The sequence below is a fragment of the Fusarium falciforme genome, chromosome 2 (assembly GCF_026873545.1).
Source record: "Fusarium falciforme chromosome 2, complete sequence".
NCBI lineage: Eukaryota > Fungi > Ascomycota > Sordariomycetes > Hypocreales > Nectriaceae > Fusarium > Fusarium falciforme.
The window spans coordinates 4137438-4154269 of NC_070545.1; the positions used below are offsets into that span (position 1 = coordinate 4137438).

General features: G+C 49.4%; 4 protein-coding genes across 4 annotated transcripts; 2 read left to right on the forward strand and 2 right to left on the reverse strand.

Moving 5' to 3' along the window:
• Window positions 1-161: 161 nt before the first annotated feature.
• On the reverse strand, window positions 162-1196 carry NCS54_00320500 (Hypothetical protein; the record flags this gene model as incomplete). The annotated part of the gene is made up of 1 exon (XM_053148786.1): window positions 162-1196. The coding sequence occupies one exon, from the start codon at window positions 1194-1196 to the stop codon at window positions 162-164; it is 1035 nt and encodes a 344-aa protein (XP_053004761.1).
• Window positions 1197-1550: 354 nt separating this feature from the next.
• Window positions 1551-4432, forward strand: NCS54_00320600 (AAA-16 domain-containing protein; the record flags this gene model as incomplete). Its single annotated transcript, XM_053148787.1, has 2 exons — window positions 1551-1975; window positions 2026-4432. The coding sequence occupies 2 exons, from the start codon at window positions 1551-1553 to the stop codon at window positions 4430-4432; spliced, it is 2832 nt and encodes a 943-aa protein (XP_053004762.1).
• A 4660-nt stretch (window positions 4433-9092) lies between these two features.
• Window positions 9093-11521, reverse strand: NCS54_00320700 (Zn(2)-C6 fungal-type domain-containing protein; the record flags this gene model as incomplete). The annotated part of the gene is made up of 5 exons (XM_053148788.1): window positions 9093-9705; window positions 9767-10114; window positions 10176-10483; window positions 10539-11222; window positions 11306-11521. 5 exons carry the CDS (start codon window positions 11519-11521, stop codon window positions 9093-9095), a joined length of 2169 nt encoding a protein of 722 aa, XP_053004763.1.
• A 374-nt stretch (window positions 11522-11895) lies between these two features.
• Window positions 11896-12288, forward strand: NCS54_00320800 (Hypothetical protein; the record flags this gene model as incomplete). The annotated part of the gene is made up of 1 exon (XM_053148789.1): window positions 11896-12288. The coding sequence occupies one exon, from the start codon at window positions 11896-11898 to the stop codon at window positions 12286-12288; it is 393 nt and encodes a 130-aa protein (XP_053004764.1).
• Between the last annotated feature and the right edge of the window lie 4544 nt (window positions 12289-16832).

The following is a 16832-nucleotide window of genomic DNA, read 5'->3' on the forward strand; positions in this document are numbered from 1 at the left end:
AGCGTACGGAGAAGCATCCGAGTCAGTTGTTGCTTGTTGGAGAAGATGGGGGTTTGGGTGCTTGGCGATATGGGTCTAGACTGGGGGAAGTTGGAGCCCTTGAGGGTGCAGTGTTTGCATTGTCGACGGGGTGAATGGTTAAGAGTTCTATATAAATACGATCATAGTTCTCCCCGTGTTGATATCTTTAAAGGTGGCACCGTGACAACCTCACTCTTGTCCATGCTTCTCCCTCTGTAGCTGTACGTAAACGTCCACCCGCTGCCAGCAGCGCCATGCTCGCCATGCTTGTCTACCACCACAATCCCACTCGAAATGTCTGGATACTTTCGCAGCATCCGCAGAACCACATCCTCAGCTGCTTCTGTCGGCGACATGCCTCGTCGCAGGTTCTCAACGGCCTGGTAGCAAGGTAGGAATCGCATCATGACGTCTCCGTCTCCTGTGGCGCCGCATCCTCCGACGTCGCCGTCAACGTAGGAACCACTACCCACAATGGGTCCGTCCCCAACACGGCCGGGGATCTTGTGAGATGCGCCGTTGGTGGTTGTTCCTGCTGCCATTGAACCGTCTGTGTGGATGGCAATTAGGGAGAGTGTATCGTGTGAGGCTTGCTTCGAGTGTGGACTCGTGTCTCCCGATTGAGGTTCGTACGGACCGCAAGAGGCTGATGGGTTTGGGCTCACGTTGGCTCGATAATTCGGCTGGCAATTGTCCTCCTTCCAAGTCCGACACTTCTCCGCAGATCCAGCAGTCGTGAGATTCTCAGCCTTGAAGCCATTCTGAAGGGCGAATTCCGTCGCCTGATCCCCCGCCAGCATAGAATGCGTCGTGTGCTCAAGAACATGCCTCGCAACAGAAATAGCATCGCGAACCCTACGAAGAGCAGCGACAGCTCCCGAGTTCATGGTGGTACCATCCATGATCATTGCGTCGAGCGTTGTTTCGCAGTTTTCGTCTGGTGAACCTCCATACCCTACACTTCCATCGCATTGGTTGCGTTCGCACGTCAAGCAGCCGATCTCGACGGCGTCGAGAGATGATGCGCCATCGTGCTGAAGAGCGAGAAAGGCGGCATCTGTTGCGGCTGTAAAGTCTCCTCCCCAGGTATTGATGACGAAGGGAAGGCCTGGTGATGCCCCAAGAGCTGATGCGATGAAGGAGATGAAGGCTATTGAGATTGACTGAACGACCATGATGAATGGTCTCGGCAACTCGGCCTGTCAGTCAGACATGTGAGCCCAGAAGGAGTCTTATCAGTGGCCCTGCGCAAGGAATCGAGATGTACGGATATGATGCCGTAACAAATGTCAGATTGATGCAAAGACAGGGATGAAGAAACGCGTGATTGCGGCGCGCGAAATGCGGCGTTCGTATTTAAACCCCTCAAGGCCACGTCTTACTCTTTCAAAACAACAACAATCTTGATCACCCCATCGAGAAGAAAAAAGTTCCCGAGGTGGAAAGCATTTGTTCTACATATATTGAAGCTAGATCTCGTATAAACCTGTAGAAATAGATACTGCGCTGCGCCTATTACATGCTATAAAATGGCCGCTGCTGCAATTGACGCGTCTGCTTTTGACGTTATCGCGAGGTGTCTGACTGTCGCTCTTGATGTTTATCGCGTCGTTCGAGATGTTCATCATGGAGAGCAGGCCTCGATTGCTGTCGCTGACTTTGCTGGGCTGTCGGATGCGCTGTCAAAGTCGGTCCAGCACATCAAGGGCGTTGTCCAAGAGACCGGCCGCTACGGGCACGGCCAGCCTCTTTTTTTGATCAGGTTCGCTTGTGTCAAGATATCCGAGGACCTCATCGTCCATATTGATCGCGTGTTGAAGTCGCCCGTCGTCAAAGACGAGCTGATTGACAGCGCCGAATTTTGTGACTTGTGGTCGCTCGACGATCTTCATGCCCTTGGCTTGCGACTTGACCAAGTCGTGCATCGCTTCAAGGAGATGAGAGAGGATTCCGGGTGAGTGCAGTCATCACCCACAAGTGCCAAGCTGACATGTTTCTCTCAAGCCTTGATGATGCCGAAGGCGCCCTGCAACACCTTTCGCTGGGTGATTTGGCTGCCAGCGACATCGATCCTGACGAGACGGACAGTCTCGCCCAGCAGCTCATGTCGGCGCCTGCCAGTCCTACCTCAGCTCCACGCCTTGCCCCCGCCGGAATCATCAACGACTTCATCCTCGAAAGTCTTGCGTACTCGAGCATGCGCGACCGTGAGGATGAAGTGACTGAAGCCCACTCACGAACTCTCGAATGGATCTTCGACGATTCTCCCCTCACTCAACCTCTGCGCAATGCGTTTCGCGATTCTTTTACTACGTGGCTCAAGACAAATGAGCTGGGCCCCATCTATTGGATCACTGGGAAGCCTGGCTCCGGCAAGTCCACCCTCATGAGGTTCCTCTCCCAGGACCGTACGGCCATGGAGTACCTGCGTCTTTGGGCAGCCGATAAGCCCATCAACACTGCGGGTTTCTTCTTCTGGACGAGTGGTTCCCGACAGCAACGATCGCAAACAGGCTTGCTTCGCTCGCTCCTCCACCAGCTCCTCTCGTCGAACCCAGAGCTCATCGCCAAGACATTTCCCGATCTTTGGACAAGGGTGAGGCAGATGACGACCAAGGAGAGGATCAGTCTCGAGCTGGAGTGGACCATCGCCGACCTGAGAGCTGCCCTTGACACGTTTCTCAACGCCGCGCTGAAGGACGCAAGCATCTGCCTCTTCATTGATGGCTTAGACGAATTCGACGGCGACCATCACGAGATTATCGACTTCTTCAAAAGTCTAACGACGAGAGATAATGGCAACTCCCTCAAGATGTGCCTCTCATCTCGTCCTTGGGCAGTCTTTGACGAGGCCTTTGGCAACTCCGTGCCCAACACCAAGCTACAGGATCTTAGCTACGAGGACATGTGTCGTTACGTCAAGGACGCGTTCAGATCCAACACACCGCTTCGAAGGCTGATGAGGACGAGTGAGACGAGTGGGCAATTGATCTTGGCCACTGTCGAGAGAGCGGATGGCGTGTTTCTCTGGGTCCGACTTGCGGTTGAGAGGATGCTGTCGGCATTCGCGCGACGCGAGGAGCTTGAGACGTTGCAAAAGACACTGCAGAGCCTTCCGTCGGATCTGGATGCTCTGTTTGAGAAGCTGCTGTTCCAGGATCAATCCGGGTCCGAAGTCCTCGATACCGCGGCCCTCTTCCAGCTCATCCACGCCAGGGAAGTCGTCGCCGACTTTATAAAGGATGAGTCGTCGACTTCCCTCACCATCTGGGAGCTGGCATTTGCCCTCCACAAAGAAGATGATGCTGCTGCGCTGGAACGCGAGGTCTGTGAGGCGACAGATGAAGAGCTTCAGACACGGTGTGCGACAACGGCGCGACACATCAAGAACCGCTTCTCTGGGCTGCTGAACATTCACCAGCGGCGAATCGGGAATCAGAGGGTGCATCGCGCAGACGTCGCAAAGCTCGTCACGAGCTGCCGAGTCATCTACATCCACCGGACGGTCCGGGACTGGCTGATGGAGGCGAATGGAGCGGGAGAACGACTGAAGGCTCGTCAGTCGCAGGACTTTGACGCCCATCTTCGCCTTTTGCGATCCTACGTCCTACGCCTCAAGTTTCCCCTTGATGAAATTGAACATCACCGTCGTTTGGACGAGTGGTATCCCGACATTGCGCTCGCCATGAGCCACGCCCGGTACATCGCCAACGACCCGGAGAATCTTCAGCGGCCCCTCCTCAATGAAATGAACGAGACTCTTTCATGGCTGTGGCTAGAGAAACCTTCAGACCCTTACGATCATTGGGCAAAGAGCACGTTTGGCGCGTATGAGATCCGGATGAAGGCCCCTCCGATTCGAAGACCCTTTCTGTGTCTCGCCACCAAATTTGGGCTTAGAGAGTATGTCTCCCAGGAGGTTCAACATGCTCAGACCTCGAACGGCGAAGATGAGGAACGTGAGGACGACTCGACCCCGTTACTGTCGTACGCAACCGAGTTCCTCTGTTCTCGCAACAAAACTATCTTCCCGCTGTCATCCCCCAAACTCGTCCGCTTCCTTATCACGCATCAGTCTACCATCAATCCGGGCCCAGACCACAAGTACAGGCATTTCGTAACTGGTCAGTCTATTACACCCTGGCTGGCGGTTCTTCGGCACCTCCGCGATGCGAAACGAAGAAACTGGATCGAGCACTATGATATCGACCCGGAGGGCACTCAAAGATGGGCTGAAATTGTAACCATCTTTATTGAGCACGCGGATGCTAAGGCTGTGGTAAAGAGAGATGCGTGGGATCCAGAGATTACGGCTCTTGGGGTCATGAAGTTGTTGGAGGACACGTATGGGGCAGCAGATATGCAGAGATTGAGGGTGCTCATGGAGTCACGGATTGAACAGATGCAATAGATTGAAAGCATTGTGATGGAGTAGAATATGGGACTGTTGAATACGGGTGGCCTAGAGAAAATGAGCGGTTTGAAACAGTTGCACATTGGACAAGACTATTTGATACAGAGATGAATAAGTGAAAGTCAACCAGGGAACTCGTTCAGCCCGACAGAACTGAGCGACCGCCAACTATCATTTGTGAATCTTTAGTATAACATTCTTAGATCCATATCTAAAAACAGCCATAAAAGAATAAGACAAGATTTAAGGTTAAGACAAAGGCTTAGAGAAGTCTCTATATTACCTTATGAATTCTTAGACTAAGAGAGTGTGAGATCAATGAGGAGTATATTAGTCCCATTTTTTAAATGTCGCACTGAGACCAGTCGTTCTGTACGTCGTCAAACACTTCCGATGGTGCGATTCTTATGTTCACACTTATTGTCGTCTAGGAAAGGATATCCTCCGCAGCGGGAGGCTCGCAATCCATCTCCATCTCCGAGGAGGATGAGACCAGTTATGCCGTTCTGTGCAGCCAAACTTCAACAGTGAATCATCACGGCCGTTATCTTGTCGGTCTGATGCATCAAACTCAACCTTATTGCCCTCTCGTGGCTGGTCCTCCAAACAGCCGCTGGATAATGCACTTCTTAACAGGTTGATCGGTCGGCGGGGCTGGCGGCGGAGAGTCGCTCCTTCCCAACTTCGCTCCTTACCAAACTCGTTCTTGCCAAACCCCCTCCGACCTAGCACGTGAAAAGAGGGCACAAATCGATTTCGGGAGGGAACCATACTTCTATTCTCCCCAAAACAGATCTTACGAATCAAGCATTTCAAGGAATGTCCCGATTCTTTGACGATCCGACGAGCGCCGCCGTTCCCATTCCGGCGGAGGGATGGGAATGCCCTCAATATTCGCCGCCGCCGTCCCCGTAACGTCACGTCCTCCGCCGCCGCCTCTTCGCCAGCACCACCCTCGCCGCCGCCAGCTCCTCCTCCCCTCCCCATCATGACCCAGATTCGGAACCGCCCTGAACAATCGCCGTGATGTTGAGCGAGGCCGACGAGCACCTCCAGCTTCTCGAGCAATGGGCTCCGAGGCGGAGGTTTAGACCCCTCTTGTCGCCTTTGCGACACTTCGAGATAGACTGGTCTATCTCATCTGAAGAGATGAAGGAGGGCAAGTGTCTTGTCAAAGATATGGGGTGTCGAGGGTGCCCAAACCTCCACCTTAAACAGCGCGTCAAGGCGCACACCACCACCATCGCCCATCTTGTAAGTCTAAGACCTCCATCATATCAAAGTTATCCAAGGATTAACAATATTCTTCATTTAGGAATGAGAACGAAAGAAGGCTCGAGAGGCGGCCGCAGCACCTCCTCCTCCTCCCCTTTCGACCTCCGGCCCACGGTGGTCACAACGTTTTCGACTCCTCCCTGGAGCAGCTCCAATCCTCCTCGGAGGTGGAGATGGATCTTGATCTTCCAACCCCGGAGAATCTCCCCCCTCCCGAGCTTTACAAGGACAGGGTCATCCCTGACTCTAACCCTTTTCTTAGTTTTTATAATATTATATATTCTTATTATATTTTACTTTCTATATAGCTATTTTATTTATTTAGTTATAAAGGCTTAAAAATCAGCTTTTTTAGTATAAAAGGTCGGTTGTGGGGGGTCTGACGTTAGCGCATCGCAGACGCATTAGGTCATTCGCTCATCGGCGAGCTCCTGAAGTATGCATACAAGACGCGATTATCAAGGCCTATTCTCAGATTAGTGAAGCCGCTCGCCCCGGCCGACCAATTAACCACGAAATCGGCAATAGGTATATCAGCGAGATCAATTGGCTCAAATATCAAGGACTATAAACACCAGAAGAGTCCAAACATATGAGACATCATAATTACTAAACTCAGTATAATAACCGCCAGCATAGAGTCTAAACCAAGCTTAAGCATGAGCTCAAAGTTTCACTCGGGTTCCCGATTTAGGTACCCGCACTTTAGATGTTCCGGGCTACTACCCCTCTCTGCGATCACGACTGGTGCAACCGTTCTATTCCCGGGGGCAGCTTTCCCCGCCTCTGGAACCTCCAACACCACATGCAAGATTTTATACTTCGTTCGGGGAACCATCGGACCCCGTTACCGATAGTGAACTTAGATAAAAGTAAGAAAAAGAAAAAGTGCTCTTGTGCTGCAGGATGGGATGCACTTAGCACGTTGTTAGAGGTGATCTCGCTTGGACTAAGCGATCCCCGGGACGGACTTGCGCCGTGGTGGCCATCTCTTCTAGCACGTTAGAAGGGACGTCGTCTTTATGAGAATTGGGGGACTTTAGACGTAATCTAAGATGAAAGTAGGCAATTGATTCCATTCTTTGTCCCACTAGAGTAGTAGCCTTGGCATCCTAGATTATGCCGTGGTGGCACTGGCCTCTTCTTTTCGATGAGTCGCGAATATCGTGATACTTGTAAAGGGTATCTCTCCTGAGCCAAGGGCGGATCGATCTTGTCCTTCTTTTTAAAATCTCGAACCATTTTGTCGGTAGTTCAACCTTAGTAGCCTTGAGACAGTGTCCTAGTTCCTGCTCCTTGGCTAAGATCCTTTATCGGATCATTTTGTTTCGAGACCATATGGCGAAGCCCGACGCTGTAGGGTGGATATCCGGGATGTCGATAAGTGATAGATCCAGCGTCTTGCAGGTAGCCTCACGCAGGCCGTAGTTGGCCAGAGATTTGCCCATCCCTGATGCTCTTCTGGCACTCGGATGAGAATACGAATATCTTCTGTGGGCCGGGTTTTCTCTCACGATGAAGTGCTTCGCCTCACTTGGTAGTCCGTTCCCGCCTGGTCTGTGTCTCCATGCCTGTTTCTTCGAGCGAAGTCCCTTGTAGCAGTAGATCTGAGGCCTTGACCATCTGCAAGACGTCGACGGGATCATTGTTCGTCCGTATGCGGTTGAAGATCTCTTGTGCCTCCTCAGTCGACCGTGAATGTATCATGCCGTATAGCTCGCGCAGCTGTTCCAACTCCGCGATCACCTCGCCATTGCGCCTTTCCAGGGCTGATACCTTCTTTTCCTCCTCATCGGTGCGGTAGATGCACTCTGTGGTGGTTTCAATGCAGCGATTACACATAGGCCGGCCGCCATCGCACTGCACTCGCGGTAATTTGGATGATTTCCTGAATAGAATCAACAACCAAGTTGAGGAAGGTCTTACTCGCGTCTTCTTCTTTCGACAGGATTCGCAGGCCGCACGAATTCCCGTTCGGGGGATCTGGACAAGGCCTGAAAGCGAAGATTGAGACCGAGAGCCGGAGGTATCTTCTGTTGAACTCGATGCAGGTGTAGTGTTGGGAAGCAGCGGCCGGTATTTACTCGACATAAGAAGCATGGACGGGATTGCAGGCGCGCTGAGGGTTTTCACATGGGGAGAAAGATATCACAAGCGATCCTGATTCAATTTCGCCCCGCAGAGTGAAGTAGCGTTGCCCCCTGAAACGAAATCGTGTTTTTCCAAGGAGAGTGGTCTGGCCTCCAGAAGGGGTATCCAATAGGACCACGAGACTGGAACGCCGGAGGTTACCCTCCGGCTATGATGTCACTTTTGGTTTCGTGGATGGCTGTGGTGATAACTTGGCGAATCCTAGGCTGCAGCAGGGCCAAATCATCCGAGCCTTGGTTTTTGCGTCATGTCAACATCAGTCTTGCACAGCTCAGGTAGCTCGTGATATAGAAAATCCGGAAATTCTTAAAGTTATTACAGTTCGATTGCTCGACGCAACAAGAGGTGTTTGGCGGGTGGTAGCGATTATTCCGAGGGGCGCTCATACGTATGATTGACATCGCGCAGACGGCGCATGTGGTATCAAAGGTTCCAAAGCCGTTTCCGGGATTAGAACGGCTGTACTCTCAGTGATCGCAGAGGTTGTGTGGGTAGTCCCGAACTGGTGTCTAAAAATGCGGGAGGGTACCTGAATGGAGGAAAGCTTGCTTGCGTATCTCACGACCTGTCTCGGGACAAACGGGCTAGGATGTAGGGGCCATTAGGGTTAGGCCACTCGGGATTGTTTTAATGAAGCGTATTACCGAAAACGGCAGGACGACGTTTCTTTGAGTGGCCCTTTGCGCAAGTCGTTCGCCTGCTAGCAGATCAGCATCAAGGCCTGAGAAAGGCAGAAGACCGCCCAAAGCTTCATTCGGGGGCTGCAAAATCACCTTGTGATAAGCGGACGCCAGCAGAGGAAGATACAGTGCGCAGGATGAAACGAGACGGTTGCTCCCGGGCTGAGGTACATAGGGCCCTTCCGCATAGTTCCCAGGGCACGATCCAAGTTCGGTACTCAACCCGGTCTAACACAGAGCTGAGCCGCAAGCCAGCGGTCTATGAGAAATTTGTTGACGCAGTAGAATATCGAGACCTTAAAAAATAAATGCAACCTTTTGTGATTCAGTCCCAAGTTCAATGATATTGGCGGCGGAATGATTGCAATCCACAGTTCTCTCACGGTTTTTCATCCATTGACCCGAGATGGCCTGTACCTGACGGGCTGGCAACATAACCCATGCCATCACGAGCTTCAAAGTTTCCATCAGACAGGAAACAAACACAATATAAAGTTACCAGGTTCATTAAATAGGAGGACAAGTCCAACAATTACTAGCTTTCAACCAGCCTACTCGGACCCCCTATCCGGTGTGATGGCCACGCTACTCTCACTCTTATTCGCCTCGAGTGCCAACTGATCATACTTCTTAGCCAGGTTCTGCACCGTCTCCATCTGCCAATCCTCATCCAGCATCACTATTGTCACCGGAAACGTCGATCTAAAGTAGTATGGGACTAGCGGTTGATCGTCCTTCCACGTCGTGTGTCGCCTCAGCCCGTTCATGTCTTCCTTCGTCATGCGGTCCCGCATCAGCCGGCACATGGCGGACGAGACGTATACATGCTGGCCTTGGTCGTAGAGGCCTTTGACAGCGAGGATAAGTGTTGCGCGTAGGATTTTGAGAGTTTCCACATCCGGGGATACTGAGTCGCTATTCATGTTCTCGATGGTCGTATTTGCTAGGATGGAGAGGAAGTAGGTCAGGTATGTGTCGCTGTGCTCGAAGCTGTGGCGTAGGTAGTAGAGACGAAGTACAGTTTCGAGACATCTTAAAGCGTATGCAACAGATTTGTAAGGTCGAGTGTCATTATTGACTGCTTCAACACTTGTTGATATGCGTGGCTTCGTCTTTTCTAGCATCATTTGGGAGATTTTGAAAAGCAAAACACAGTACTCCATGCTGCCTATATGTTAACCTCAAGGCCCGCGTAATGTAGTCATATTGTCGTTTTGAAACTTACTGCATTATGAGCTGACACGGTAGCACTGCCTTGTGCGAATTGATAGGTTCTGGGAGAGCATTGTACCAGTCGTCGAGTGCCTTTTGAAAACGAGCAAGGTCGCTTGCTGGCAAACTCCGAGCTGTTTTTTGGCCCTCGAATATGATACAGGCAATACCATTTGCAATACTGCGTAGTTCCGTTTGAGCTCGATAGACATATCCAAAGTGCATTGGTACAAGTGTCGAACTGGGCGGGTATCTTAACCAGAGTTCCCCATACCACGAGGGTTCCTCGTCTAGGTCTGGCATAGGCGTCGCTGGAGGTTCTCTGATCAGGGGAGCCCTAAAGTTATGGAAGGCCTGCAATCTATCGCCTATTCATCAGCCTCTCCTCCAGAGTGTGTAGAACATGGAGCAAGAAGACCCACGATTGCCAGCGATATAGGGCCCAAGCAGTAAATACACGGGCAGTCCTCGTTCTCCCTTCCGTCTGCTCCGGTGCAAAAAGCTTCAGGCCCTGTGCCAATAGAACCGACTGTATGAGATAAGATACGCCGACCTGATCCATCCCATTAATGGCGTAGATAACATGTAACACCATTGCGGCATGCAGAGTGGTGAGCTTGACCTTACCGCTCTCTAGCTCCCAGAGTCGTTTCGCCTCTGCGAGGAACCTATAGCCTAGAGTCTCTGGTCTCCAAAACTGGGCACGGTGGGTGGCTCCACGATAGCTATGCTGAGAGAGAGAGAGATTTAGCAGATCCCCGTGTTGTTGCATTCTCGTGACCTACACAAGCTTCAGCAAGGACGGCGTTGACGAGTAAAGGAGAGCAAAATCGAGTATCGCCGTCTCTCATGGCCTGGAGGAAGATGTCTTTATGAAAACAAGTGTAATTCGTATAATTATTGAGAAAGTACGCTCGCAAGAGTGCTCGCAGCAACTCATCGTCTGTCTCAATCGATGTCCACTTGGAAACTTGAATGTTCGGTATGTAAGGGTCCATCAGTTCTGCTGCGTTATACGGCGTCATGTAAATGGTCTCGGACTGGCTTGCCCAAACCTCTGTTTGCTCTGTTGACTGCGGCAGAGCGTAGGACGTAATTTCGAATACTGGTGAGCCGAGATACGGGTTGTCCGGTGATAACAGAGCAACCGGCATAGAAGAGGAATAAGGGAACTCATAATGAAGTCGTTTCTCTGGCGACCATGCTGGCTGTAGCGGAAGGTCGCCGTCTTTCACCTGTTGCGTGGCTGTGGCGACGTCGGCGCCCTCGCGAAGTCTGCGGAGGATGCCCTGGGCGTCCCGCTCCGGCAGACATGTCAGGAGGTGGTAGAGTTGTTCGTAGGTATTGGCTTTTTTTTTTATCTCATCGTACTTCCGCTTTAGGACATGCTGGTCCTGGTCTGAGGCCTGGTAATGACATTGGACACCTCTGTTGATACAACCCGTGCATGTCGGACGTTCGCCATAGCACTGCGTGGGAGAGATGGCGAGTTAGCGGGTCAAAATTGTCGGATTTCTAGAAGAAACATGGATATGTGAAACTCCACGCGTACCTTGGCCTTTCGTTTCCGACACGATTCGCAGGCGATCTTTGTCAGGTTGGCTCGGGGACGGAGGGATGGTAGAGATGGTCCTTGGTCGGAACCAGAGGTGGGGCCCTCAGAACTCGATACTGGACCTGGTAGAAGGCTACGACATCTGGAGACACTCGAAAGCAATCCGTTGTCATCGAGAGATGGAGCTGGACGAGAAGATAATGGACACATCATTAAGAACGTAAGAGGACTGGGTAGAGGCAAAATTCATGGAAGCGAACCAAGTCGGTCATAATGGGGCAAAACGTGATAAAATAAGTGACTAATGAACGCTGATGACGTAGTGTGGGGTATAGCCGACCCTGTGACGATTCTAAAGTGCTAAGTTAGGTCGTGACGTGAGCAAGCGGCACGAATCCCAACTCAGGTACACCCACTTTAGATGTTCCGGGCTACCCTTCTTATGCTCTTAGTTTTATACAAAAACTCAGCATTTAACCAATCAATCTTACACCACTATTTAATATAAAGAACACGAACAGGCATTTATGCCAAACTTTGCTTCGTTTTGCTCCGTGATAGGCAGTAACAATAACCTGCGTATAGCTATGAGTCTGAGCGACGCCCAGGCCCCGGAGGGATTGTTTCTCTATATCTCCGTGCAACGGGTTCTCCACGACGTAGGAATACCCGCTGTTGAGCCCTGGGCCACCTCGTACATCGATGCTGTCCACGACGGAAGGTTCGGCGATGCGATATGGGCACGCTACCATATCTTTGGAAATGTGATAAATGGTATGATTGAGAAATTGACTGTGCTTGAGAGCATCACAGAGGATGCAATGGGATACAAGAAATTTGCACCAGAAGATTATGCTGCGGCTGTGGCTTTCTACACAGATAGAATGAACAGTGCAGACACACACCCCGAGGTGATCGAGATAATCTTGCGTATTGACAAGGAAGATCTTAGTGGTATAGAGCTTGTTGACGGCCTCTAGAGCCTTTTCAATCTGTCAATTTGTTCAGCCGCGAGCTTGATCCGAACTACAAACAGCTTAAGAGTCATGAGAACTGCGGTTCACCTTGGTATAGGTTGATACACTTCTGCTGCATGAAACTTCAATTTTTCACTCCAAGCAATATACTAAACTTCCATAGACCATATCCCAATCATGTTTCATTAGTTCAATATTCGGTTTCGCTTTGTGGGACCTAAGTAACTATCGTAGGCTGATCTCCTCCAGCGTGCCCGATTTGGACGTGCCCAACTAATAATAACACGTTTCCTGTTTCCTTTTGGAAGAGAAGTATCTTTTACTCGCAGTCTCATATTCCTCTGACCTAGAAACCAAAGATAGAGCTGCTAGTGGTTTTCAAATCTTTTGCTTGGCTTCCTTTTCAACCACAAAATCGACCTGCTGCTGCGAAGCAAAACACTGTGGTCAAGTACTTTTGCACTCCACTGTGGTATAGCAAGATTTTAACGAACTGAAGCCGTTGGGCCCGATTTCTTACATCTTGACTGAGACTCTCGTATTTACATGTTATTTCTGTAAGCTATTATGCAAGATCTCCGCATACTTAATTAGTTGTCATGAGCAGTGCTGGTTTAAGAAGATTACGAACGCTGTGACCATGCATCTACCAATACAGGTGTGCCATAGCAATACACATATCGACCCATATGCTTGCCCAGAAACAGGTCATTCATGCAAACAGAGTGTTAGTGCGAGGCACGCTGATCTCGTAATAGCTTAGGAAGTATCCACCAGGCCGTGTTCACCGTGCCGTGATAACTGATTCACGACCAATATAAACCATGTTAGCTAAGAAAGTCTAAGAGAAATTGGCTGTTTTGATCCTGTTTGGGATATAAAAGGTCCCCTTCGGTTGATCTACCTGATAAGATCAAAACATCACGGCTCAGGTTAAACGTCTTCGACACAAAGCCTCATAAACCATCCTTGTCATTCTCTTAAGACATTCAAGCCTGGAAGCATGATGATATTTCATTTCCTTCTGAGCTTCTTCCTTTTTGGGTTGAGCAACGGCGACGGCCTAGCTACCGGCACGAAATACACCGAACCCAACGAACCCTTATTTCTCGACATTCCCATCAATCGTGTTCTTAATAATGTAAATGAGGGCTTAGGGCTGGCTGAGTCTTGGGCCAGCAGATATGTCGCTGCTATTCATGAGAAGAGATTCGGCGATGCTTTATGGGCGTGTTATCACATTTTCGGGGAGGTTATCAACGGCACTATTGGAGACACCAACTTGACAATACTCGACAGTATCGAGGAAGATGCTATGGAGTATAAAGCCAATGTGCCAGAAGATTTCAGTCACGCCCTTTCTATCTACGCAAACACAAGCAGCAATGATACACGTACCGAGGTACTTGATCTGCTTTCAACTATCAGCCTCGAGGACACTACTCATCTTCAAGAACGAGCCACATTCGGAATCAGCTGCAGCGGTGACAATCTTGCCTAGCGGAACTCTTGTCTTCATCTGATAGAGTTCATGTCCACGAGTCGAGCCAGGGCGATCTTCGCGGAGTGCATCGTGGAGAAATTGGACAAGGAATAGCCAAGAAAGAAAGAAAAAATACTAATATTAAATAAAACGAGGGAAGTGGTAGGTACGCAGTAACAAAGAACGAATGGCTGTTGAAACCATGGTCTTCTTCTGGTCATCTACGCCATCACGGATAGTCGTCGCTATGGCATGCATGGCAAACTTTTTCAGCTCTAACTTGGCCAACTGTTGGCCGTTGTCCCCGATAAGCAGACAATCGAAAGGGGAGGGATGAAGATTGTCACCCTCTCGACCCATGAATACTGGGTACCGTTGCGTAACCCAACCCTCATCAATGGAGACTCAAGGACTGACGCGTAATTAGCCGGTGGGGTTGTTGCGGTTTATGGGGAACACTCAGCTACTAGCAGACATCGGGCCGTGTCATCGGCACCTTGAGGCCGCCCTGCAGCTGAAATGATCTGACGTTAACTGCGTTTTTTACAGTTGATCAAATACGACACACAAAGCTTAATAGCGACACAAAGCATGAGAGACATCTGTTATCCATGTCATCGTCGACCTTCCCTGTCGATCCCAGCGGGCCTCTGCAATTTTAGTCAGGTACAGAATCCTCTGTGGGCGGTCAGCCCAGCTCGTAAGATTTTATAAGGTTTGTCTCAGATCATGGAGTTGCGACGCTGCCTGGCAAAGGCGACAAAGGCATAGGCCTGCCCTGGTTTGTGACTTGGCGCATTTGGACCAAGCCTATTCTTCAAGCTGCAACTCTCCAGATAGGATGTTAAACCTTTTCGAATACGTACTGGTGAATTTGCAGATAGCATATCTTGGGTCCAATGCGATACTTTACTATATGCCGAGTACGTAACGCAGATCGCGTGCGTGGCTTCGGTTCCTTTCGATCAAGGTCCGAGAGCCCGAGAGATTCGAACGGCTTAGTGAAGCGCCAAGGCATCTTAGGTTAGATTAAGACGAGATAGGGCATACACCCATATATAGCAATAATTGAGCCTAATAATTCAGGAAGAAAGAAAAAGAACTGCTTAGCATCATCTATAGTTCTAGGGTAATTCCATATAGTCAGACTCGATAATGCTCTTAGAAAATTCCTAAATATCTTCACAATCTGGAGGTTCTCCTCAATTTCATTGCTCCAGAAGTGCAGCAGGCCTCGTCAAGCATTACCCCCCCTCTTCGAGACTGGTATCGACTTGGCTTTGACAATATTAACAAGCTAAGACCGACGCAGGATCTATGGAAGTCGATAATACAGATAAAGGTGTCATTGACTGAAACTCTTGAGTCATCATGTAGTAAAAGCCCGACGTGCTCGTTTTTTTATGATTAGCTTTTATTCATTGCCGTTGAGATCAAAAACTTAATTATTATACATGATTTAAATATTATTGAATCAGGGTACTTTTTGAAGCCTACGTGCAGCTCGGCTAATAAGAAGGATTAGAGACTTGTTGAATCCTTGAAGCATGCTATTCTGGGCTTGTTCAAGGTAAGAGTACTTCCAAGCTCCGAAGGAAAAAGCAAAGAACAAGAGGGTACGGCCCACACAAGTCTTGTAATAATCCCACCACAGAATAAAATCTATGACTTTCTGGCTGAACTCTTGACAACCCTCTTCCTTATTTATGGATTTGTTAAGAACTCTTATGATAGGTCTAATAGAAACAAGAGTGGGAAATATTAGGACTTCCTCTATTACTAAACTTAGGCGTAGATACTATGATCAAAGGCTCGGATGGCGTTGGGGAGCATGAATGTGGTTCTAGTATTGTTTTCAGGGTGACAAGTAAGTAGAGGTCCGGTGATCATTAGAGTACCATGGTCTTTGAGATTGCTAGAGTTGTGGAGGGGAAGATTGTAGCTACTAAGCGCGCCGATGCGGGAGTCGAGGGAGGGTAATTTTGGTAGCCGATTAATAAGATACCATGATCGTGGAGGCAGCTATGATGCTGGTCCCTGTACTGTATGTTCCTATCTCAAGTGAAAATACTTATTCAACCCGTTGACCAGGTCCTATCTCTGCAGAATATTAGTACTACCTAGTAGCTTGTTTGGCAAGTGTTTCTTTTCATAGTTCAATGAAGGGAGGCAATTTGCTGAAGGCAAGGACCCAATCACCATTCTCCTGATTTCTTTTGACCGACTCGAGTAGCTTCTTGACCTTTTAGTTGAGAAGAAGGATATGTTAAACGAAGCAGTAGCCTGGTAAAGGAATGGGGAGATTCGAGGTCGTATCAAGAGTGTGAAAGGGCTAGATAAGTTAGGCACTATCAAAACCGGTTACTACAGTCATAGTAGGGTTGACTTGTCAATTCTATTTAATATTACGACTCTATGTGATATCAGCCCTAATGGAAACGCAGCCATTACGAAATCGATTCCGTGGTGGCTCATTTATCAAGTCTGTGACAATTCCCGCTGCGCATATAACGGGGTGCAAAGACTAACAATCACGTTACAGCATTGGTCTCGGGGTAGATCACTGCAAGGTTCAGGTGTAATGGCGGGCTGGCGGAGTGGGAGGAGATGCCTAGTATGAACAGAAGGATGCTTCTATCGATAACACTTATGAATAGTTGAGGTCGCCAGGGCTGAGACATGGTCTATACTGTTCAGGCGCGTCAATAACTTGTGCGCAGGTGGTCAGGGGCACGATAACCGGGTAATTCTTTCACAGGTTTACTGTCAGCTCGTAACTCGTTATCTCCGCTATTCCCCACTGATCTCAAAGATACAGTGAAACTATTCGTCTTTATCAGTGCCAAATTCAATAGTTTCATGGCCAAGTCAATAGTCTATCAAGCTAGACCTAATTGAGACATACTAATTTTAATTCTCGCTGGTCCTTTTTGCTATTTCATCTCTTCATCACCTTTGTAAACTCATTCTTACACTCCTTCATATTCATTAAGTGGAAGACTAGCTTTTTGCCAGCTGCGAATAACACTCCTTCATACAGTTCCTCGCTGACGCCACCAGCATC